At 55.0% G+C, this 23905-nt stretch overlaps 3 protein-coding genes across 3 annotated transcripts in view; 1 reads left to right on the top strand and 2 right to left on the bottom strand.

Annotated features, from left to right (window-relative positions):
* TTC21A (tetratricopeptide repeat domain 21A) overlaps positions 1-5661 on the bottom strand; it is a 32535-nt gene extending 26874 nt beyond the window's left edge. Inside the window, exons 1-4 of the mRNA XM_056129176.1 lie at positions 5559-5661; positions 3268-3397; positions 2729-2839; positions 380-549 (exon numbers count right to left, since the gene is read on the bottom strand). Coding sequence (XP_055985151.1) covers positions 380-549; positions 2729-2839; positions 3268-3397; positions 5559-5588 — 441 coding nt within the window. The 5' untranslated portion in view covers positions 5589-5661. The remainder of the gene's footprint in view (positions 1-379; positions 550-2728; positions 2840-3267; positions 3398-5558) is intronic.
* A 106-nt stretch (positions 5662-5767) lies between these two features.
* On the top strand, positions 5768-15133 carry GORASP1 (golgi reassembly stacking protein 1). Its single transcript, XM_056129175.1, has 9 exons — positions 5768-5919; positions 8835-8915; positions 9571-9774; positions 11749-11835; positions 11940-12070; positions 12168-12360; positions 12819-12975; positions 13318-13455; positions 13595-15133. Exons 1-9 carry the CDS (start codon positions 5857-5859, stop codon positions 13831-13833), a joined length of 1293 nt encoding a protein of 430 aa, XP_055985150.1. The 5' UTR covers positions 5768-5856; the 3' UTR covers positions 13834-15133.
* A 1077-nt stretch (positions 15134-16210) lies between these two features.
* The window catches only part of WDR48 (WD repeat domain 48), a 49215-nt gene continuing 41520 nt past the window's right edge, over positions 16211-23905 (bottom strand). The window contains exons 15-19 of the mRNA XM_056129174.1: positions 23612-23717; positions 22811-22898; positions 20548-20624; positions 17487-17679; positions 16211-16977 (exon numbers count right to left, since the gene is read on the bottom strand). Coding sequence (XP_055985149.1) covers positions 16882-16977; positions 17487-17679; positions 20548-20624; positions 22811-22898; positions 23612-23717 — 560 coding nt within the window. The 3' untranslated portion in view covers positions 16211-16881. The remainder of the gene's footprint in view (positions 16978-17486; positions 17680-20547; positions 20625-22810; positions 22899-23611; positions 23718-23905) is intronic.

The following is a 23905-nucleotide window of genomic DNA, read 5'->3' as shown; positions in this document are numbered from 1 at the left end:
ACCAGACGATGGGGGCAGGGGTCAGAGGGCAGCAAGGCCAGATAGGAGGTGACATAGGGTGTGTGTGTGGGGGGAAGGTCATAGGCACTTTGGTGGGGGTGGGGTGCAGTAACTTGAACACATCAACACCATAAACTTGAGCACTAGTGTAACCCTGTCACCTGAACCATAATCACATTTTAATAAATAAATAAATAAATAAAACCTTCATCTCAAAGACTTTTCTCCCCTTTATAGGCACCTTCGCTGCCCTTCCACACCGAGTCCAGCACCCTCCCCCCTCAATTTGTCCCAAGTTCTCTTCCCCTATCCGGAGGCCCTCGTGTGAGCCCAGACGGGAGGTGGGAGCCCAGCTCCTGCCCCGTGAGGCCCCTGGTACCTCTCTGAAGCAACTTGAGGACATCTTCAGCGCGCGGTCGATGTACTCCTTGGCCTTGTCGTGGCGGCCCATGAGCCAGAGGAAGAGGCCGGCGTAGTATAGGGCGTTCCCACTGGCAGTTTTGCGCCTCTCCTTCAGGCTGCTCTCCAGCTCCTGAACCGCCTCTCTGTCTGCAAGCATTACGACCCATGTTGCTTTCACCGTTAAGGTTATTTGTTATGATCTGCTATATTATTATAGACTTTCCAACCGTGGACCAATCCTCCTGGCCCTTGTTTTACTGTCCATAAGTGTTAGCCTCATACTATGTTTTTTTTTATTTTTATTTTTTTAATTTTTTGCTTTTTGGGTCACACCTGGTGATGCACAGTGGTTACTCCTGGCTCGGCACTCAGGAGTTACTCCTGGCGGTGCTCAAGGGACCATATGGGATGCTGGGAATCGAACTCGGGTCGGCTGTGTGCAAGGCAAACGCCCTACCCGCTGTGCTATCTCTCCAGCCTGTTTTTGTTTTTTATATCCTATAAATGAGTGTGATCATTCTATGTCTGTTCCTCTCCTTGGTCCATGGTATGGAAGCTTGTCTCAATTGCTCAGGGGAGAAGGCAGTTGGGATAGAGAAGAGACCACTATGACAATGATAGTTGGAAATGATCACTCTGGATAAGAACTGTGTCCTGAAAGTAGGTGAAAAAACATGCATGATAACCTATTTGTATTGTAAACTAAAGTGCCTAAAAGAAGGGTTGGTAGTGGAGGGGTGGTAGTGGAGGGGAGGGAGGGAGAGGAGAGGGGAAAGAGAGAGAGAAAAGGGAGAGAGGGAGGGAGGAAGGAAGGGAGGGAGGGAGAGAGCGAGAGCGAGAGAGAGAGAGAGAGAGAGAGAGAGAGAGAGAGAGAGAGGAGACTGGTGGAGGGGTGGGTGATGGAACATTGTATGACTGAATCCCGATCATGAACAGCTTTGTAACTGTAAAAATATGACTATTATAGAGTTTAAGAAGACATCATCCACATACTGTTGGACAAAGGAAGGGCTAAGAGATTTTTAGTAGTTAGTCCCTCAAAACAGAAAAGCAAACTCATCTGTGCTGGCCGTATAGAGCCCTAAGAGATCCCAGGGTGAATTCCTAACAGACCCCAGGATTCACAACCACCAGTGCTGATACGGGGTGGCAAAGAGCATGCCCTGACCCTGAGCTGTGTAGAGAAAATCTGCTCCTCTGAGAGGTACGGCTGGGATGGAAGTTAAAACTGTTGGCTGAAGTTAAGCCCATTGATGTATGTCTGTAAATCATATTGTTTTAAACATAAGTGGAAACTGTAGTTGATCTTGTATGACCTTGATTGACACTTTGGAGAGTAGTTTTTTGTTTTGTTTTGTTTTAGGGTCACACCTGGCAATGCTCAGGGGTTACTACTGGCTCTACGCTCAGGAATCAATCCTGACAGTCCTCGGGGTACATATGGGATGTCGGGGATTGAACCTGGGTCGGCCGACCGAGTGCAGGAAAAGTGCCCTGCTTGCTGTATTGTCTCTCTGGGCCCTGGAATGTAGTTTTAGAGTATAAATGCAGCATATAAATGCAACCTCAACTTTTGAGTCATTTGTCGAATGGGTTAGAGTCCCCAGCCATCGTGATTTCTCGGCTCAAGACAATGAAACAAACTTAATGTCCTTCTCCCCTTTTGGGTCTCGACTATGACAAATCATGACAAACTCAGGTATGCCACAAATTTCAGAAACGAGGGAGATAAAGAGCTAGGGGAAGAGGTAAGCCTGGTCCTAGATGGGGCCATCCCTGGGCACTCTCCACACTTCGGCTGACGCCCTCCCCCCACCTGGGGCCCAGAATAGAGCCCCTCCCACCCTGCCTCTCTGTCCTGCACCCCCGCCCCCCCCCTGCACCCCCATCCTTGGGGACAGTCCAGGAGCTGCCCAGCCCAGGATGCAGGTCAGGTCACACTTCTCTCTACGCCCAGCAGCACTGAGCAGAGCCCAACCCGGAAACCCAAGACCCCGGTGCATTCTGGGTCAGTGACAGAAGTGCACAGACCTGGGCTCTGTCCCTAGACTAGATGGTGGGCTGGGAGTGGGGGGGCATGGGAGGGTGGAGGGGGGTTGAAGGGCAGCTGTCTGTGGGGCTGATGATGCTTCCTAGTCAGACGCTGACAAAGGAGAGGGTTCCCCACTCCGAGTCTGGAGGGAGGACTCCCTCTGGCATGGTCTCTGCCTGTGGCCCGCCCCCCCCACCTCTACTTGGTCCAGCCACAGAGTGCTCTCAAGGGCTCTGGGTGAGGGAAACAGCAGGGCTGGGCTGTGCCCCGGGACAGACAAGGCCCTGCGCTCACCGACGCTCTCCCAGTGCTTGTGTGCGTAGATGAGGGCCATGGTGCAGCACAGGGTCACGTCGGGGTGATTCCGGATGCTCTCCAGGCTGTTGATGGCCTCTTGGATGTGGTCTGCAGAGACAGCCCCCGACTGGGTGAGACACTGTGGCCCTGGGCCTGGAGTGTGGCGGGGGTTCTTCAGGCACGTGGGAAGACTTCTCTCTGCCCCCTCATTTTACAGAGAGGGACACAGGGGTACAGAGTAGGCCTCCGACCCGCTGGCTGGGGCATCACAGGTTCTACGAGCACCTTTTATTATTGGTTTTTTTTTTTTTTAGCTTTTTGGGTCACACCTGGCGATGCACAATGGTTACTCCTGTCTCTGCACTCAGGAATTATTCCTGGCGGTGCTCAGAGGACCATATGGGATGGTGGGGATGGAACCCGGGTTGGCCGTGTGCAAGGCAAACACCCTATCCGCTGTGCTTATCACTCCAGCCCTTTATGGACACCTTTTAGCAGCACACGGGGTGCCCTGTCCTGCCCGGAGGCATCCTCACCTTCTCTAAGTACTCCGTAGGCTTTGAAGAAGTGTAGCACCGGGTCATTGCTGAACCTCTCCAGGCCCGCAGCTGCAGCCTGCTGCACATGGTGGAAGTACTTCTCCTGGCTGTAGTAGATGACCCCGGCCTGCAGGGAGAAGGCAGAGTTCAGAGTCCCTGGCCCTTCTCTACTCTCCCTGCCTCCTCCCTCTCGGCGTCCCTCTCGCTTCCGCTACGTCGAGAACAGTGAACCTGGGGTCTCATCCTGTGCTTACAGCTTAGTAGGGACTTCTTGCAGTGTCCCTGGGAAGGAGTCTGGAGATTCCCCCCAGATTCTCCTCCTCGCATGAGAGGGAACAGGCGAAGGCCTGATTTAGGCTGGGAAGAGGAGAAGAGGGGCCCAAGAGGGAAAATCCCACCCATAGTTAAGAGCTACAAGTTACATGGGATGCTTCGGGGGAGTGGATCAAGGGCTTCAGTCATTATCTTTCTTTCTATCTAGCCATCCCTCCATTTATTATCTCTATCATCTATCAATACTCTATCCTCTATCAATGTATCTATTATATCTATGTATTATCTGTCATCTTTCTACCTGTCCATTCATACCTCCTGATACTCTGACTTGGGCCATCAGGGACACAGCCGGCAGGCTGGCAGGGGTGTGGAGGGGCATGGATGGAGAGACATAAGGTTCCTGGAATGGATCTCAGGGCTGTATGCCTGCCAGGTTAGTGCTCCACCAGGTGAGCTACATCCTGGCCTCTGTTATCCACCATCTCATGCACTATCAGCTGCATCTCCACACTTAAGGGAGTGGAAATCTACAGAAACTATGACTTGGTAACGGTCTTTCGGTGTGTGTAATGGCTGAAATTTCAAAGGGAAAGTTCACTTCCTGTAAGGCTGATGTCTGCTACTGGGGTGATAATTTTGTGGTCAAAGAGTACACAGCAGGCCTATAGGTAAAAATGCAGATACCAAACTCTTAAGTCATAAGGAGTTGGAACGTTTAATTGCAGACATGCAAGTCTCTCAAAATCGACTCGGGCTGTGTGTGTGAGCCTCTGTGTGTCTGTGTGTCTGTGGGGGTGTGTGTTGGGGGTAGTGAGGGGAATGACAATTAATTGGTGGTAATGGTGGTGGTGGTGGTGGCGGTGGTGGGTGGCTTTTGTGGTGGTGATGATGGTAGTGTTAAGTAGTGGGGGTGGGAGTGGTGAATGGTGAGTGGTGGGTGGTGAGGGTAGTGGTGGTGATTGGGTGATGGTGAGTAGTAAGTGGTGGGTGGGTATTTGTAGTGGTGGGTGGTTATGGGTGGCAGTTGTGATGGTGGTGAGTGGTGGTGGTGAGTGGAGGGTGGTATTCGTAGTGGTGATGATGGCAGTGTTAAGTAGTGGTGGTGGTGGTGAGGAGTGGTGAGTGGTATTGGAAGTGGTGGTGGTGTGTGGTATTGAAGTGGTGGTGGTGTGTGGTACTGGAAGTGGTGGTGGTGGGTGTGTGGCAGACAGAACTGAAGTCAGGAAGCAGTGGGGGAAAAGATTGTAGCAGGTGTCCAGGATAGATGGCATTCCTAGATGCAATGAAAAGAAATGGGAGGGGGCTGGAGCAATAGCACAGTGGGTAGGGCGTTTGCCTTGCACTCGGCCGACCCAGGTTCAATTCCCAGCATCCCATATGGTCCCCTGAGCACTGTCAGGAGTGATTCCTGAGTGCAAAGCCAGGAGTAACCCCTGGGCATCGCTGGGTGTGACCCAAAAAGAAAAAGAAAAAAAAAGAAAAGAAATGGGAGACTCAGGACACAGGAGCTGACTTACTGGCTGAGATATGGGCAGAAGGGGCAAGACCACCCTCTCCGCCAACATCAGAATAAGGAGGATAAAGTGGGGGAAAGAAGTGGAGACGTTGTAGTGGGGTAACAGTTTGCCTTGCATGGGGCAGACCCAGTTTGATCTCCAGCATAACGTCTGACTATGGCCAGGAATGATCCCTGAGCACAAAGCTGGAAGTTAAACCCTGAGCACCGCAGGGTGGTGGGCTTTCCCAGTCCTTAAAGAAGGGGCCAGAGAGAGACAGATCCCTGTGCACGTGATTCCCGGCATCGCAAATGTTCCTCAGCAAGACCCCTGAGCACAGAGCCAGTAGTAGCACCTGAGAATCGCCTGATGTGGCCCCAACCCACGCCAGTCAGCCAAAGAGGGGTAGCAGTGGACAGCGGGAGCGGTCAGAGCAGAAGCGCGGGCCAGGAGGGGGTGGAGGGAGGAGCCAGCGGCCAGTCGGGGGGTTGGGGTGGCGGCGGGGGGGACACGCACCATAAGGGAGGAGGAGTCATCGCTGGCCATGTCGGGTGTGTGTGTGTGTGTGTGTGGAGCTGAGGCGCCAGGCACAGGATGCTCCGGGTCAGGAACCGGACACGCCTCCTGCGGCCGGCCGCAGTTGGAGGCGCGCGCGTCCTTGACAACGGGGCGGCCGGCTGGTTGCCAAGCGCGTCACAGCCGGGGGCGGGGCCAGGGTGCACGTGACCAGACCTGGCTAATCTAGCGCCGAGTCGGAGCTGGGGGCGCGGGGAGGAGGGTCTGCGCGGGGCTCCGGGGGGCGCGGGCAGGTGCTATGGGGCTGGGCGCCAGCGCCGAGCTGCCCGCGGGCGGCGACGAGGGCTTCCACCTGCACGGGGTGAGTTCCCGCGACTGGGGCGGGAGCCCGTGGCGCGGCGCGGCGCGGCGCGGCGCGGCGCGGGGGCTTCTGGTCGGGGGGGGGGGGGTTCGCCTTGGGTGGTCGCCCGGGGTGGGTGCTGTCCCCTGCCCTCTCCCTAACCCCGGCTGCTGGGCGCGAGAGGCGATGGCCGGTGCCCGGCTGCGGTGCCAGCTGTGCCGGAAGCCGGAGCCCGTCCAGGGCGGGCGGGCCCGGGGCGTCTGCGAAGCCCCCGAGGAGGGGGCCCCCGGCCCACCCGGTGCGACCCCGCGCGCCCAGGGCCCGCCCACGGTCGCCCACTGTGCTCCTAAGCCCCCGTTAGAGCTCGCGGGACCCGGACTCCGCGGCCCCAGCCCCGCGCTTGGGGCCAGCTGGAAGCGACCCGGGGCCCTGCTGTCCCGGGGTGGCGGGGTGGACACAGAAACAACGCGGTGGGCTCGGAGAGGGTGGGACCAGCCAGGCCAAGTGGCAGAATTGGAGAAGGGGCCAGCGCGCGCCTGGAGACCCCTGGTGGGGGGGGCTGCAGAAGGGGCCGCGGGTGGAAGGTGGGCGAGGAGAGGGGAGGCCGGTCCCTCCAAGAGGGTGAATGCACAGCCTGGGCAGGTCGCGGGGGCCCGGTCCTGAGCCTCAGGCCAGGGCCCCTTAGCCTGGGGGATTTTGTTGCAGGCGCCTGTTGCCGGTGGAGGGGCTGGATGTGTGTGGGGTGAGGTGGGTGCTCTGAGGCCCCCTGTCTCCAGTGGATGCGGGGAGGGGTGTGGTGTGTCCTCGGGGCGGGGGTGGGGGTGGGGGTCTGGCTGTTGGTGTCTGCAGTGGGAAGGGGCTCCAGGGAAGGAAGAGCAGGTGGCCCAGGCCCCGCCGCTGGGAGGGCTGGCCCGGGGGAGGGGTTCCCGGGGCGGGGAGCAGGCGTCGGGGTCGCCCCGTGCAGTCCCACGGCCCACCAGCAGGGGGCTGCGCCTGCCGGCCCCCGCGGACAGAGGCGCGCCGGCCGCAGTGAGGGGACCCAGGGACAGCCACCCGAGACCCTCCCGCCTCCCTCTCAGGGGGATCCGGCCGCATCCTCTCACAGATCAGGAGCTTTTGGGCGCTTGCCCGGCCGCCTGTGTTCTAGGCCCAGAGACCCGGGCCCGTTGCAGAGAGCCACACGTCCCGTTCTCCTGCTGCGTGTTTGCAGGGGATGGGGGGAACAGGGACAAGACAGGAAGCATCCACAGGTGTGCGGCCCGTGATGGCCAGGACTGACCAAGCAGGGTGATGGTGGGTGGATGCTTAGATGGACAGAGCTCAGCTAAGGCCGTCGGCTACTTGGAACGGTTTGTGGGAAGGGAGGAAGACCAGGGGCCTGGGCCTGGGGGATGTGGGGTGGATGTGGCAGAGAAGGCCCTGGAGGGGTGAGCAGGGAGGTGAGGCCGATGTGCCTGCAGGGGGTAGTGGGGGAGGGGAACGATGGTGGAAAGGTGGGTGTTGAAGATGCCCGGATTGAAGGGTTCCAGATGGTATTCAGACAGGTGGAGCCTGGGGGAGCTTTTGAGTGGAGCTGGTCTGTGCCCACTTCACCCTCAGGAAAAGGGGAAAACAGGGGCCGACCCCCCCCCCCCCCCCGCCCCGCCCTGGGAATGGACAGAGAGTAGCTCAACTCTGGGATGGAAGAAGACCCGCCCCTAGGGGGCTTGGTTCGGAGAGGCTCTTGATGGGGCTGAATTTCAGGGGCAGGGGACAGGGATCCGTACCTGGCCCAGTCACTGGGCTCTCCTCTCCTCTCCTTTCTGGCCGGGGGAGCCAGCACCAAAGCTGAGCAGTGGGTGCAGGTCCCCTGGCCCCTGTGGCCCCCCCGCTGTGTCAGCTCCGGCCACTGGCACTGAAGATTGTGAGTGTGGGGCTGCAGGTAGGGTGTGCTAGGAAGCCGCTGATGCAGGCCCAGGTCGTGGACCCCTGAGAGGGTGGGACAGAGGGAGCCGCAGCTTGTGGGTTTGGAGGTGCAGCCGTGTAGATGGTTCATCACTTGCTGGGATCCTGCCAGCCCAGCCCGGGCGCAAGGTGGCATGGCATGGGGGCGCTGCCCCCCACTGAGGGAGGCGGAGCGGCTGGAAGTGCCCCCTGGCAAGAGCAGCACCTCCTCCGCACCCTGGTTCCAGCGCCCGGTGGGGGTTGCTTGTGTTAGTCCCTGGGCTGACTCACGGCACCTAATTGGAGACGCTGCCAGGAGGGAGCCCTTCATGGGGGTGGGGGGGCACCTGGCCTGGAGCCAGAGGCCTCCCCTGGGATGCAAGATTGGAGGGCGGGCAGCGGCACAGGGTCTCCCCTGGAGAGGCACCCAGAGCCCCAGGAACAGGCTATGTCCATGGAAACCTGAGAGGCTCCTCCTGCAGCCTCCCCCACCCCCTGGCCCAGGGACCACTGTGAGTCTTTGGGGAATTGGGAGCATGCTGACGAGGGACATTGGCCATTCGCATTCGTGTCCCTCCCCCCCCCCCCCCCGCCCCCGGCTTGGGGTCTGCGTGCCCCGGCCCTGCTGCTGTCTCACTGCCCCTGTTGGGACACAGCCCGGGCCCATCTCTCCCGGCTGGCTTTTCTTCTTAGCCTGGCTTCCCCTTTCCCACGTGGAGAAGGTGGAGGGGGGTCCCCCCAGCACCGCCACGGGCCTGTGAGCAGCTCTAGGCTGCCCTGCCCTCTCCCGGGAAGTGTCGGGGCGTGTGGTCTGTGGTTGTTGCCCTAAACGGGGCCGAATGCCCCTGTGGGGGGTGTTGACTGGGAAATAGGAGGTTCTCGGCCCGAGAAGGCTGTTCCAGCTGGCGGCGGCGGCGACGGGGAGAGGGCGGTGCAGTGCCAATTGCTTGTTTGGGACTCCCAGCGATTTCTGAAATGGTGTGTGGTAACCGGGTTTTCTGTGCTGGGGACAGGTGCAGGAGAACTCCCCTGCCCAGCAGGCCGGCCTGGAGCCTTACTTTGACTTCATCATCACCATTGGGCACTCGAGGCTGGTGAGCTTCCCTTCTGCCTCTCAGGGTGGTGGTGGTGGTGGTTGTGGTGTGTGTGTGTGTTTGTGTGTGTCGTGTATGTGTGCATGTGCATTGCATACACACAGCTGGTGAGCTCCCTCCTGCCTCTGCATATGTGTGTGTGTGTATGTGTGCGCACACAAAGCTCCCTCCTGCCTCTGCATGTGTGTATGTTGTGTTTGTGCACACATGCACACACACAGCTGGTGAGTTCCCTCCTCCTCTGCATGTGTGTGTGTGTGTGTTTCTCTCCCACGAGAGGCCCAGCCCTGCCCCGTCCTCCTGGAGGGAGGCCCACCCTCCCATTCCCCCAGGGCTGCCCTCCCAGCCCAGCCCTTCAGCCCTTGTGTTCCCTGCGATGGCACCTCAGGGGTTGGCCTCTGGCGCCAGGGCAGGCTTTGGGCTCTGCCCACTCGGGACTGGTTCTGACCCGGAATGGTGCTGGCAGCTTGCAGAGGGAGGCAAGTTGTGCCTGACCACCGGGGCTGCAGGCCATGGACCGGCGTCCAGCCTTGGCTCCGGCTCATCCCTGCTCTGGACCCTGCTGGCGTGTGGGTGGGGGTGGGTGGGGTGCCCCCCACCAAGACTGGCGTTATGGATGTGCTGGGAGTGCCAGCTGTGCCACCCTGCCCTGTAGAACAAGGAGAATGACACCCTGAAGGCTCTGCTGAAGGCCAACGTGGAGAAGCCTGTGAAGCTGGAGGTGTTCAACATGAAGACCATGCGGGTGCGCGAGGTGGAGGTGGTGCCCAGCAATATGTGGGGTGGCCAGGGCCTGCTGGGCGCCAGTGTCCGCTTCTGCAGCTTCCGAGGGGCCAGCGAGCATGTGTGGCACGTGCTGGTGAGTGGACAGGGGCCGGGGGCATGGCTTTTTCTTGGTCTGGGGACTCCTAAGGGGGCCAGGTCCCCGGAACAGGGTTACCCTGCTATTAGTCTTCACCTTGACGAACCCCGGCCCCTCACTCTCTCACTTCCCGGAGGCACATCTCAACCTTGTCAGCGTGCCTCAGTTGGCCCACAGGTGAAATGGGAGCTGAGGCGTTTGCCTCTCTTGGGGGAGGGGCTGGGCTGGGCACTGGTTTGTTTTGTTCTGGGCTCGCACCTGGCTGTGCTTAGGGCCTCCTCCCTGCAGTGCTGGGGGACCTTGGCCAGTGCCAGGGCTGCCCTGTGCGGCTCACAGGCTCTCCTGCAGTCCTCAGAGCCATCTCCCTAGCGCCCCCCCCCTTTTTTTAATGTAGGAGTACTACTATTTATTCAGCCATTGACCAAGCTGATTGAATAGGGTATGAACTCGTATTACTTTTTAAAAAAAAAGTCCTTTTTTTAATTGGATATCTGTGAGGTAGACCATTACAAAGCTCTTCATAATTGGGTTTCAATCATACAATATCCAGCACCCGTCCCTCCACCAGTGTACATTTCCCACTGCCAACGTCCCCCGTTTCCCTACCACCCTCCCCCAGCCCCTCGTCCCCCACATCCAGCCTCCCTTTATGGGACACACTTTCTTTCCTGTTCTCTCTCTCTCTGTCCTTTTCCTTTTGTGCATTATGGTTTGCAATTCAGGTGCTAAGCAGTCATGGTGTTTGTTTAGGGCACTGTAGCACTACACGGTCCTCCCATTGTTCATCGATTTGCTCGAGCAGGCCCAGTAACATCTCCATTGTGAGACTTGCTGTTACTGTGTTTGGCATTTCGAATATGCCATGGGGAGCTTGCCAGGTTTTGCCATGTGGGCGAGATACTTTTGGTAGCTTGTCGGACTCTCCAAGAGGGGTGGAGGAATCGAACCTGGCTCGGCCGGGCTGGCCGTGTGCAAGGCAAGTGCCCTACATTGCTCCAGCCCTTGTTTAGGGCATTCAGTATTTTTATCGGGATGGTAAGGCTGGAGTAGCTTTTCAACTGGGTGGCAGCTCTGGGGTGTGGATGTGACTGCTGAGTTCTGGAAGTACAGGGAGGTGGGGGGAGGTAGCACACCCCAACCCCGAGAAAGCCTGGAGATTTCAGTCACAAAACTTGCCTACCCGAATTTTCAGCAGATTATATCTTGGTGAGGTCCGTCCTGAGATGGTGGAGTCAGGCCGGGGGTATGGAGGCAATTTTGGATTGTGGAAGCCAAGTGGCTGCTGGGGACTCTGCTTGGGTGTGCACAGGCCAACCCACCCACCTCTGATTTATCCTGGTCTGTTCAGCCATGCACGGGTCCACGATTAACTGTGGCTTTTGATCTCTTTCAAGATTACGGGTCTCTGAAATAAGGCCAGCAAATGAGCTTGTACAGCTGAACTGGAGGTGGTTTGTGGGCATGGCTCCCACATACCTAACTCTTGGCCATTTAATTTCTTCGTAAACTTGGTCCCAAGTTGTTGGGGTCCGGCCAGAGGCACAGCGGCAATCTTGGGGTATCAGGAAGCCTGAAGGCACCATCAGGCTGCTTGATCCACTCACCCCCACAGGTATAGGTCAACCTATACTTGCTGGAGGCACCCCCCCCCCCCCCCCCCCAGGCCCATGGTTTTAATCCTTCACACGTGCTACTTCAAAATCGCAGTAGCCCAGTAATGACTACATAGCCTGCTAGGTAGGGAAAAATGAGGCTGTGGGGTGAAGCCACCTGTCCTGGGTCACAGCTGTGGTGGTGACTGGGGGCCAGGGGAGGACCAGCTAGGGAGTTCAACTAGGCGGGGACAGTTCCAGGCCACAGTGCTGCCCTCTGCTGGGCGGGCTGGGTGGAGGGGGACAGAATAGAGAGGTAGGAGCTCTCCAGGTCCCCTTCTCCCAGTAAGGAGAGGGGGGTCTCTGGTTCTCCCCGCAGGACGTGGAGCCCTCTTCACCTGCCTCCCTCGCGGGCCTGCGCCCCTACACGGACTACGTGGTGGGCTCGGACCAGATCCTGCAGGAGGTGAAGCGGGCCGGCAGGCGGGCCAGCCGGGTGGGGGGCAGGCACTACCCGGCACATGGGTCTGGCAGAGGGCGCTGGGTTCAGGCGCTTTGTGTCTGCCACAGTCCGAGGACTTCTTTACGCTCATCGAGACCCACGAGGGCAAGCCGCTGAAGCTGCTGGTCTACAACTCCGAGTCCGACTCGTGCCGGGAGGTGACCGTGACTCCCAATGCAGCCTGGGGAGGAGAGGGCAGGTAGCTCATGGGTCCCCGGGGCCGGGGGCGGCAGGAGAGGAAGGGTTGTGTATGGGCGGGGCAGCTCTCTGGAATGAATGTTCTTGGCCTTTGGCAGTTTGGGCTGTGGCATCGGCTATGGGTATCTGCACCGGATCCCAACGCAGCCTCCCAGCTACCACAGGAAGCCGCCTGGGGCCCGGCCGCCTGCTCCCTCACCACCGAGTGGCCCACCACCAGGACCCACCCCTCAGGGTGTTCCTGACCCTCTGAGCCCAGAGTCGGGCTCACGGCAGGATGACTACACAGAGGTACGTGGGGGCCATGTAGCAGCCGGGGAGGAGTGGGGGAGGGGGAAGTCTGGGCAGAGGGGCTGCTCAGGGGTGCGTCTGTGCAGTGCCCCGGAAGCCCCTATGCTTTTCGATCCAGCGGGAGCTGCAGGTGCTGCCTTTGTCCCCTGCCACTTGGGTCTGGACCTGAGGCTGGTGCTCGTGAGGTGACGGAGGCTCAGGGCAGACAGCAAACTGGCCCCGTCTGCCAGTCTGCAGGGGAGCCTGGCCGTGGCTCCCGGGTGGCTGAGCGGGTCGCCGAGTGCCCCCTGGGCTCCGGGCTGATACAGGGGTCCCCGGTGGGCCCAGTGCTCCCTCTGCGTCCTGTCCCAGCGTTTCTGCAGGGGAGGCCAAGCCCCAGGCACGTGTAAGCTGGGCCTTGGGCTGTCAGCGCCCGTCCCGACCGGCCCTCTCTGCCCACTTCTCCCCGGCTCCCGTAGGCTCTGCTGCAGGTCCCTGGCTCCTACCCGGAGGAGCCACTTGCTGAGGCCTGGAGTCCCGTCCACGGCGCTCCAGACCCGGACCCTGCGGCGCCAGCACGTTCTGGGGAGATTCCTCTTCAGCCTCCGCCTCCACTGCAGCGAGTGATGGATCCAGGTAGTGGCCAGTTCAGGCAAGGTGGCTGAGGAAGTGGGCACGGGGGGGATGGGGTGGGGGCAGAAGCAGGCCGCGGCAGGACGGGATGCGGCTGAGACCACCCAGACCTGCTAGGATGTTGCGTCTCACCTGGGCCCCAGTGGTCTCAGGTTCCCCCAGTCAAGTGCGTGGATGGATTGGGGGGGGGGGGGAAGAGTGGTGCAGTGGGTGGAGGGCCCTCGGCCATCAGGCTCCTCCCAGCTGCTCAGGCCCAGGCCCAGGCCCTGGAGGTGGGCTGGGGAAGGGAGCCGCGGGCGCCCTGGCCACGGCCTCCCTGCAGTTGGGCTCGTTCCCCCGTCCCAGGCTTCCTGGATGTGTCGGGCATCGCCCTCCTGGACAATAGCGAAGCCGGGGTCTGGTCTGGCCCGCCGCCCTCTGCGTCGCTCACCTCCACCTCGGGCCCTGAGGAGGTGGGCTCCAGCAGCTCTCACGAGCGAGGAGGTGAGTGGCCGGCGCTTTGGGGTGGCTCCCTTGAGGGGCTGGTACGCTGACCTGCTCTCCCTGGGTGGACCCGGGGGGCTCGGAGGCCACCCTGGCCCGGAGCCCAGGAACCGCCTCAGCCCCCCGCCCTCTGTTCCAGGTGAGGCCACATGGTCGGGGTCGGAGTTTGAGGTCTCCTTCCTGGACAGCCCCGGGGCCCAGGCCCCGCCAGACCACCTGCCTCAGCTGACGCTTCCCGACAGCCTCACCTCGGCGGCGTCCCCAGAGGACGGGCTGTCTGCCGAGCTGCTCGAGGCGCAGGCAGAGGAGGAACCGGCCAGCACAGAGAACGCTGATGCAGAGGTGGCCAGCCAAGCCCGGCTCTCTAGCCCCGAGTAACACACTGGGCTGGGGCACAGCCCCGGACGTTCCCCGTGGCCCCGCGATTCCACTCAGACTTCTGCGCCTTTATGCTGCCTGATTCTGGTTGGGGGAGCTGGGCTCTAGCCAGTCCGTGCGGGATGAGAGGAGATGAAGCATGCTTGGGAGGAGTAGGAGTGGGAGAGGAGAGGCTCTCTGGAAGGACACCTTTGGAAGCAGCTGCTGGGATGGTGCGGGGGTCTCAGCGGGAAGGGAGGAAGGGGTGGTGTGGAGGGTCTCCCTGGCCACACTGCCACAGTGCAGGGGGGGTCTCTCTCTTGCTGCCCTCCCCTGCAAACATGCATCCTATGCCCCTCTCTTTCTTTCCCCCCACCGCGGGCAGGAGAGCTCACCAGCTCCACCGTGGTGGCTTGCGTCTCTCCAGGGGGCAGGGGGGTCTCGAAGTGCTAGGCCCTTTATGCTCCGCCACTTTCTCTCCCAGGCTTACACCCCACAGCCCCCACAGCGACTGCTCTCGGCTCCTACGCTTACACAGCTCGGTCTCTGAATACCCGAGGCAGCCAGCCAGCCTTAGTGGTGAATGGAAGTTGCCGTTTTTAGTTTACTTCCCTAAGTGGACTCCCCAAAGCAGACCGCCCAGCCGAGGGCTGCACAAGCAGGCCTACCCGGCTGGGCCAGGGTGGGAAGGAGCCCTCTGCTCGCCCACGGTCTGGGGGGGTCTGCTGCTCTTACCCTCAGTGCCTTTGGCAGGAAGGGGAGGCTTTGCCCTGGGTGGGGCCCCTCACCCAGAGCACCCTCCACAGCAGAGCCCTCACGTTCCCTCTTCCCTCGCTCACTACACTCAACGCTTGTTGCAAAGACCCACCTCTGCATCCTGACGTGTGATGTTTGCACTTACAAGGAATTCTGAACCCACAGAACCATAGCCTATCACATGACAGCAGGCCCCCAAGGTCGAGGGCACCTCCTACCTCTAGCCCCACAAGTTACCAAAAGCTCCCGTGCAGCTACGAGCAGTGCTGAACTTGTCCTGCAGGGGGCAGTGTCACTGCCCACGGCAGAATTGTCCTGCCCCCTCCCCCCCCCTCCGCTGTGCTCACAGGTGCCATCTAGCACCTCACCCAGATTTGCTACCACCCACGGTGCCCAGCTCTCCCCCCTCTCTCCCTAACCCCCTGCCCCTCCACCCCAATGGGGCAGAAAATAGATATTAATGTCATTTCCAGGGTGAACATGAAGCCAGAAGTTTCTCTTTGCCTCTGTAACCGTGAAGGAATGTGATGAGTGGGGAAAAAAAATAAACGTGTGCTACACTTTGAAATATTTTAACTAAAGCCTTTATTCTATACAACTGTGAATTAACAGGTCTTTATTCTTTTGGCATAGCAGATGGTCAAACTCTCTGGAAGTGACTACTGGTTTGACTGGGGGGAGAAAAATATACAATCATGCTTGGGTGGGCGGTGGAGGGAGGGGCTGGGTCAGCTGAGACCCTCGGATGGAGGGGGCTTGGCCATGGGGCGGAGGGTTCGAGGGCCCATACAGTAGGCACACCCACGGCTGCTCCACGAGGGTGGGGCTGCTGTCGCCACTGAGTCACGACTATTGCTACAAAAACGCGCACCTGATGTGCACTGCTGTATCTGACAGATAGAAAGGGTTCTCGACGAAAAGAAACTGGCTGCTCTCTGCGTAAGGGAGAAAGACTCGCTGGGAATGTGGCATGTCCTTGCTGCCCTCTGCCCAGCGCCACAGGTGGCCGGTCCCTTTCCAAAGGCAGCTGGCAGCAGGGAGGGGCCTGTCTGCAGCCCACTGTGAGATGTGGCCCCTGCCCCCGTCCCAGACTGCTGGACAGGCCACACACCAGCTGGGGAGGGAGGCAATCAGACCGGAAGAAACTGCCCTCTGAAGGCACTTGTGCTCTGGCTTCACGCGGGAGGCCTGTCCGCATCCTTCCAAGAGCTCAGGCCACTGAGCTGCTCTGAATGCAAATGACCTTGGGGAGAACCCAAAGTTTGTTTTTTGTTTTTTTTCTGCCCAAAGTTGGTGCTTATCCCCCGATAAGTCATATACTGTACAAGATCCAAATGATTCTATGAAAGCTTTAGAGTGTTAGAAAGAACAGTGAAAAGAAATCTGAATACAACAACAACAACAACAACAACAAAAACCCTGTATAGAAAACTCTGGAAAAACAAGTATGTATACGCCCTCTCCTGCCAGCTCACAGATACCCTTTCATTTGTATCCCATTGAGTGTCCTGTTTAAACGAAGTCAGAATTTCATCCTGGCCTCAGGTTTCAGTGCAGTTAGGCTGCAGCTCCCCTGAAGCAAAACCCGTGAAGTCAGCTGCCTTCAGAGTGGACACCACAGAACCCCTCATGCCCGCTGCCCAGTCCGGGCACTGCTGAGCAGGAGCCGGGCACACTCTGGGAGCAGTGCCTGGCATCTCACCGGATCTTCCTGATAGAACAGAACACAGCTGAGGGGCAGTCTTAGAAACAAGCCCAGCAATAAAATTTATTGTGAGATGGGCTGGCTCTTGTGCAACAGCAAATCCCTAAAAAAATAACTGCCTTAAACGGTGGAAACACATTTTTTTAATGACAAACTTGGAAAAAAGCCTTCATAGGTCCCGCACGAATGGAATGTACTCTTCAGAAAAGCTGGAGCGTGTGGGCTTAGGGGGACACAGTGACAGAGAGGGCCCTACGAGGAGTCTCTAACAAGTGCTAACAGACAAGAGAGCGGGTCCCCGGGCACAGAAGGAAGCAGAGTCTGCACTGGCCTGTTGTCGCGTCTCTGCACAGCTCACGGGTCCACGCCAGCTTGGGGCTCCTCGCACGCGCGTGCGGCCTCCCTGGGGACAGCTTAATCTACACATGGAGACTGGATTCTATATTACATCTCGATTAGTCACTTGGATTGAGAGAATCTCGGTCCATACCAAACCGGCCGTTAGAAGTCTTGCTCCCGTGGGGGCTCAGTGGGCTTCCTCGGACTACTCTCGGGGGGGCCCCCGAGGAAGGTCAGTCAGTGAATACCCAGGAGCGCTCACACACCCTTCACGTGGATTTCTGACGGTAATGGAGGGTGAGGTCGCCACCGCTCTTCCATATGAAGTGTTTCACTGTTCGGAGGTCCATATTAGGGTCCAGAACCTGAAGAGTAGAACAACAACAACAAAAGTAATAAACGCCCGCCTGTATGGGGGTCTGCCACCTCTACCCCCCAGGTGTAGACAGGAGGGAAACTGGTGGTCTGGGGCTGGGTGCAGGATAGGAGCCCGCCCCAGGCGTACAATGCTTGAGGGGCACGGCTCTAAGACCCTAATTATGAGCACAGAGAGTCTGGCTGGGGACCCGGCTTGTCCGTGTATACAACACACAGATATGACCTGGTGCCCACAGTGCACACTCCTGCCTGGCCCTTCTCGGGAAACTGAGCAAGCCTGCTTCTCCCCAACGCACACCTCCACTGCAGTGGGGCAGGTGCTGCTCTGCACAGCCTGAGCTCGCGTCTCCTGGCCAAAAACATCCCTTTGCCTGTGCACTGAGAACGATTTCCTGAGGATCTCCCCAGCAATAAACGGGAGCTTCAGGGTGGACTGAGGGGCCCTGGAAGGCGCTGGCAGTGGGGAAACCGGGGCATGCTCCTCAAATCCACGTACCTGGTCCTGGCACAGAAGTTCAATTTTCTCCTCTGCTAACAAGGCAATATCCTCCTCTTTTTCCTGTTCTCCTGGTTTTTCGTTATTAGAAGAGCTAGTAGTTTGAGACTCATTATCCAAGTTGATGATTTTCTCATAAACATGTTCCATTACTTTCCGGACCTGCAGCATGTCACTGGCGGAGAGTCTATCTCTGTGAAATGCAAGGGCATATTTTGACATCTGCAAAATCACTGGATGTTATCTTTGAAAAAATTTTTTTTTTTCATTTGCAGCACCATAGTTTAGAATACTGTTCTTGAGAGTGTTTCGTGCATTTATCATTGTAACACCAGTGTCCACTTTCCCCTGCCCACTGTCCCAAGGCCCCCTCAAGCCCCGGCCCCATTTACCCCCTGCCCTTCTGCCACAGTAAGCTCAGTTCTCCTATGCATATTACCTCTCCCACATATGTTGATGCTACATCTGATGAAACATAACCACAGACATAACCAATTATGGGTTTTCACTCACTGCCTTCATCAGTTTTCAGGATTACCAACTGATTTTCCACAGTATCTTCCTATAGTTACAATCAACTAAATGACATTTAAAGCCAAGTTCTTTGTTTGGTATTAGGCCAGGTGTATAGATTAAGTCAGAAATAGGAATTAGGTATATACACAACAGCGTAAGTGGAATAAGATGTGATAGAGCATCCTGCATTCAAAGCTTAACAGAAGAGAAACTTAGTCAACAGAATCACTTGTATTCCCTGCCTCATTGTCACCTGCTCTCCTTCAGATCCCGGTATAATTAGTCTCAGGCACGTCTAACAATTTAGAAAAGGCTGTGAAGCCACAAAAATAGTTCCAAGGATTTGTATTTTTACTTTCTAAATATATAACTATATAAATAAAATGAACACTTGGTCATTAAAACAATGTTCAAATAATCTGAAGCACGAAGAGAATTCTTAGGCTGCAGAGGGCCTGATTGAGTTCTCGGCACTACACTGACCCAGAAACAGTCTGTGTGGGGAAAACTCTGAAGCGGAGAAGCTGGACCATAGAAAAGACTCTTCCTAAGGGATGCATTTTCTGAGTCTCTTCCTACTCTGAAAGCCAAGTCCTTATAGCCTGGAGGGAGGGGGAGAGGGGGAAGAAGGAGGGGGGAGAGGGAGGGAGGAAGGGGGAGAGGGAGGGAGGGAGGGGGGAGAAGGGGGGAGAGAGAGAGAGGAAGGGGGAGAGGGAGGGAGGGAGGGGGGAGAAGGGGGGAGAGAGAGAGAGAGAGAGAGAGATGAGAGGGAGATTGAAGGAGGGAGGGAGAGAAAGGGGGGAAGAGAGAGAGAGAGGAGAGGAGAGAAAGAGAGAGAGGGAGGAGGAGAGAGGAGAGGGAGAGGGGGAGAGAGGAGAGAGGAGAGGAGAGAGGGAGAGAGGAGAGAGGGAGCGAGCAGCCTGGGCGTGACTCCCAGAGCACAGGCAGGCAGACCTCACACGTGCCCCACACTCCACACTCTTGGTGCTCCTCCTCCCCGCGCCTTCCTTCCTACTGCCAGGCCTTCTGCTTAAGCCTGCAAGCAGACAATGTCCAGCCGAGGCCCGAGTCTCACCCTCCTGCCCACTACAGACCTTTGAAGCTAAGAGTTGAAGTCTTCAGTGGGTGTGTTTTTAATTTATTTATTGCTTTTTGGGTCACACCTGGCGATGCACAGGGGTTCCTCCTGGCTCATGCACTCAGGAATCACTCCTGGCGGTGATCAGGGGACCATATGGGATGCTGGGAATCACACCTGGGTCAGCTTCGTGCAAGGCAAATGCCCTACCCGCTGTGCTATCGCTCCAGCCCCCGGCGGGTGTGTTTTAAACTCCATGTCCAAACCTGGGCTCATCAACTTCCTCACCTCCTCTAATGTCTGGTACTGGCCAAATCAAGCAGTGCAGGTCTGCACTTTTGAGAGCCACTTTGAACTGCAGTCAATAAATCTAAAGCGCTATTTTAAAAATCTTTCCGTATGTTTGGAGGCAGACAGGTGGGAGGGTAGTGTAGGCAGGAATATATATGGAACAAAAATGTTTAACCATGCACTGATGATTGCTGAAGTTGTTAGACGGAGTCACCGAACCTTAAATGTCCTGTTATTGGGTCAGAGAAAGTACCGCTGGATGTGACTTGCAAACCAAACACTGATATGTTCTAGCATTATTTCTTGCCCGACATTCATCAATCTGACAACGATGCAACAATGAAGCCTCATTTGCCTTCCAGTATCTTTGCATAACTAGCTACAGAGGTCCTCACTAATTTTCAAAACTCATGCTTGCTCCTACTTCAGTCTCTCTGATAAAGCTACTTCCCGGACCTGGAACTTGTCTTTTGAAGTTTTAGCCATCCTTACATGTCCGGTTCAAATAATTCCTTCAAGAAGCCTTTCTGGCAAGTTCCAGCCCAAACTCCATTCCATTCTACTATTCTCATAATCCCAAAGTATTCATAAACGCAATCATAGGGGCCAGACAGACACTCTTAGGGCCGGAGTGCAAGTTTTGCATGTGGGAGGTCCAGGTTTGGTTCCTGAACACGGCGGGGAGTGACTCCCAAGCAGGGAGGCAGAAGCAGCCCCTGAGAACCGCCAATTCTGAGTGTGTCCCACCAAAAAATTTTTGTTTTTTTAAAAGATTATCATACATAGATGTGTCCTGAACTATGAAATTATTGCGAGAGGTAAAAATCTCTGTCTTGCACTGGGAAGATGGCTCAGAGGCCTGGAACACATGTTCTGAATATGGGAGCCTCCAGTGGTTCCCAGTACTGGATGGTCCCTCCAGCATCATTGGCTTAGCCCCAAAATGAACAAAAAAAATTTAAAAAATGAAAAATTCCAAATCCCATTTTTGAGCATTTGCAGCCTATCAGAGTAGGGAGGTGGTAAAATGGTTTGGTAAATGCTAAACTGTACAAAGTTTCAATACTATAAAATGAGTCTTAGATGTATACTTATTCCTCTGCTATAAAACAATCATAAGGAACACAAATTCTCTGAAAATTCATCTAAGTTTCACATGATACTACATTTACTTACTTTTTTAAGGTCTTTGCTCCTGAAGATGCATGAGGTTGGAGGTAGAAAGGAATTTTGTTGAATTTGGGCATATTTTTCTGAAACATTAAAAGTGAAAAAAAGGTATGATAGTTTCTATTAGCTAACAAATGTAAATGACATCAACAGGAAAATATGCTTTACAAGTTATCTTATAAGCAAAAGTAACTTTCTATGAAATTAAGAGAAAGCTTTAAAAATTATCTGTCAACCTTAGATAAAATACAGCTGCAAAGCGTAACATTTAGTCTTATAATAAAAGATAGTAAAGACAAATTTTAGATACACTGCAACAAAGTTTTATTTAAAAACTTTAAGCCATACAAACCGAAATCTTAATTCTATATTAAAATATTGGGGCTGACACCTAAAGGCCCACACGAAAAAATGCAAGTCTCTTAGAAGAAACCCAACACATTTGCCTTGGAGGATACCCCCAGATGCTGTGCTGGTGAGCCATGCAGGGGCCTCAGTCATCCGGCTCACAGACCAGTCGGGCCCTCCCACTCTCCCTGATGCCTGAATCAGGTGACATTAGCATGGGAATGGCAGCCAACCACAGAGACGTTGACCTGGAAATAAAACGCACACCAGGCAAAGGGTAAATTAACTGATCCTCTCCTCTCTGGGTTTTAGGCCCCTCCAAGCCTCCTTGTCACATCCGGTCAGGATGTCTCCTCGCAGGGTTAAGCCATAGCAAAGGCAGCAGAGATTTGTGGAGAGCTCGGACGTGAGAGAGAGGACACCACAGACTATCCATCAGGTGTCACACTGGTTTTAAATCCTGCAAGAAATCTGGGAGAGAAAACAAATTTCCGGAAGGTTCTAGAGATTAAATCTCTTTCATACGGCTTTAGGAATATACAAAATAAGTCAACAGCACAGAACAGTCTAGAAATAAATCTATGTATACACAGAAATTTAGTATACAATAAAGATAGCATTTCAAATTAGTAGGAAATAAGATTGTTTAATAAATTGTGTTGGCACATAGGCTATCCACTTGGAAGACGTTAGCATCCTAATTCACACCAAGTAGAATACATTCTAATTAAGATGCAGACATATCATGAATATATAAAGGAGAATGTAGGAGAACATCTTTTTGGGGGGACAACTTTGGAATTAGAAATAATCAAGACATAAAATTCAGAACCAGAAGGATAAATCTGATTATATCAAATGAAACATTTTTGCCGGCTAAAGACACATGAACAAAATAATTCAACGGAGAGGCACAGATAAAGGTAATTAACATTCAATATGAAGAACACCTACAAACCAGTAAGACAGACAAACAACCCAAAAGAAAAAAATGAGTTAATACAAACAGGTGATTCACAGAAGAAAAATACAAATGGCCAATATGAAAAGATGCTTAACCTCCTTACAAATTAAAAACACCACATCAAAAAAATGAGAGATTCGACTACACTGAAGCTAAGATCGAAGAATCCAGCGTTGGTGAGGGTGTGGGGAAACTGGGCCTCAGAGACTGTTGGTGAGAGTATAAAAGGGCACAGCCTCTGTGGATGGCAATTTGGCAGTATCTATCAAAATTTAAAATGTGCATACCCTTTGATCCAGCAATTCCACTTCTAGGAATTTATCCTAAAAAGTACACAAAGATATATGTACAAGGATATTCACTGAAGCATTGTTTGTAATAGAAAACACTGGAAACAACCTAAATGTCTATTAATAGGGGACTGGTTAAATGAAGGCACATTTATACAATGGAATACTAAAGTGAGACAGAAGAAGGAATGATCCAAATGCAGACATGAAAAGATGCCCAAGTTTTATTTTTAAGTGACACAAACAAGTTGCAGAACAGTATTTAATAGATCTTGCACAAAATAAAATGAGCTACACATATGTATGCATATATATACAAATAATATATGCTTGTGTACACAAAGATGGAGGTCTTGCATTATTAAACTATTCATTATCACCTCTGGGAAGAGGATAGGAAGTGAATGAAAGAGAAGAACTGAGGAAGGAATGGGAATTTTACTTTATCCATCTATTATTTCCATTAATAAGCATATATTATTTTTAGAATTAAAAATCAACAAAGACATAAACATAAATAATCATCAATACTTCTGCAACTCTGGAGCTACAGGGAAGTAGAAGATTCCTTCTGGCAGTCTAGTTTTTATTAATGTTGAAGATGATCTAGAGTAGCTTAATGATTTAGAAAATATAAAAAGGCAAAGTGGGGGTGCAGGACACTTACATCCACAGTGATGTCAATTACCCATTGTGGCACCGTCTCATTAAGAAGCATCGACTCCGTCTCGCCCCCAGAATCTCGGCAGAGCAGCCTAAACACAACCCATTGGGTAGTGAGTGACAGAGCAGCACCGATGACAAGGTCACTGTCAACAGCAGCAGCAGGGAGGACCCTCCCAAGGCCCTGTCACACCATCCCCACTGGACCACAGAGGAGAGCAAGTGCAATGGGCACGGCTTGCTCAGCTCAGAGGGAGAAGATCCAGCAACTCAGACTCTGCCAGTGCCAGCAGGCACGCTGAGGACTCCACCTAGAATGGGCCAGGACATGTGTTTGTGCCAGAACTCTCAGGCAAAGAGCTCTGCATCTGAGGGCAAGATGAGCCTTCTTCTCGTCAGGCCCGACAGAACCTAGTCCCCTCTGGCTCCTCCTGGGCTCTGCTGGCCACCTGGGAGTCAGGGTGGTCCAACTCCCCCAGGGCGGCCTAGTCCTCAGGGAGGGCCTAACAGTTCCCAGGAGCAGCCCAGTCCAAGACGGCGTCAGGGGTCTGTGGGGGGCCTGGCAGCAACACTGGAGGGTGGGGAGAGGAAGTGAGTCTGCTGCAGATGCCGTGCGAGAGGCTGCTGGGTGGCCGGATCGTGGCCACATCTGAGCAGGAGGCTCAGCTTGCTGTGAGAATGGGGTCTAGTAGTCTCAGACCCTATACTATATCAGAGAAGGAAGAGTGTCATCCCCCGGTACTCCTGCAAGAAGCACAGGAATCGGTGTTTCCGGGGGCCTGGGCCCGGCCTCCCTCGCCCGTACCTGAACAGGGTGCGGCCTCCAGCCTCCCCGAAGATCACCGGTGTGTGTGGGGGCACTTGGAAGTATCCATTTCCTTTCTGCACGCGGTTCTCCTGCTCCCCGTTCACTAGGCGAAGATTCAGATGGGGTCAGTACCCAGAGTTAGTGTGAAATACAAGACTCTACACATTCTGACATTCTGACTTCACAAGCTTCAAACGCCACAGGATTATTAAAATTAAAAAAAAAAATCTTGCAAGTCAGCCAGAATCCGAAATAAAGGTAAACAAAACAGAATTCTGGAGAACAAGAAAT

Source organism: Sorex fumeus, unplaced genomic scaffold (assembly GCF_029834395.1).
Source record: "Sorex fumeus unplaced genomic scaffold, SorFum_2.1 ptg000072l, whole genome shotgun sequence".
Lineage (NCBI taxonomy): Eukaryota > Metazoa > Chordata > Mammalia > Eulipotyphla > Soricidae > Sorex > Sorex fumeus.
This window is presented reverse-complemented; position numbering and strand designations above follow the sequence as displayed.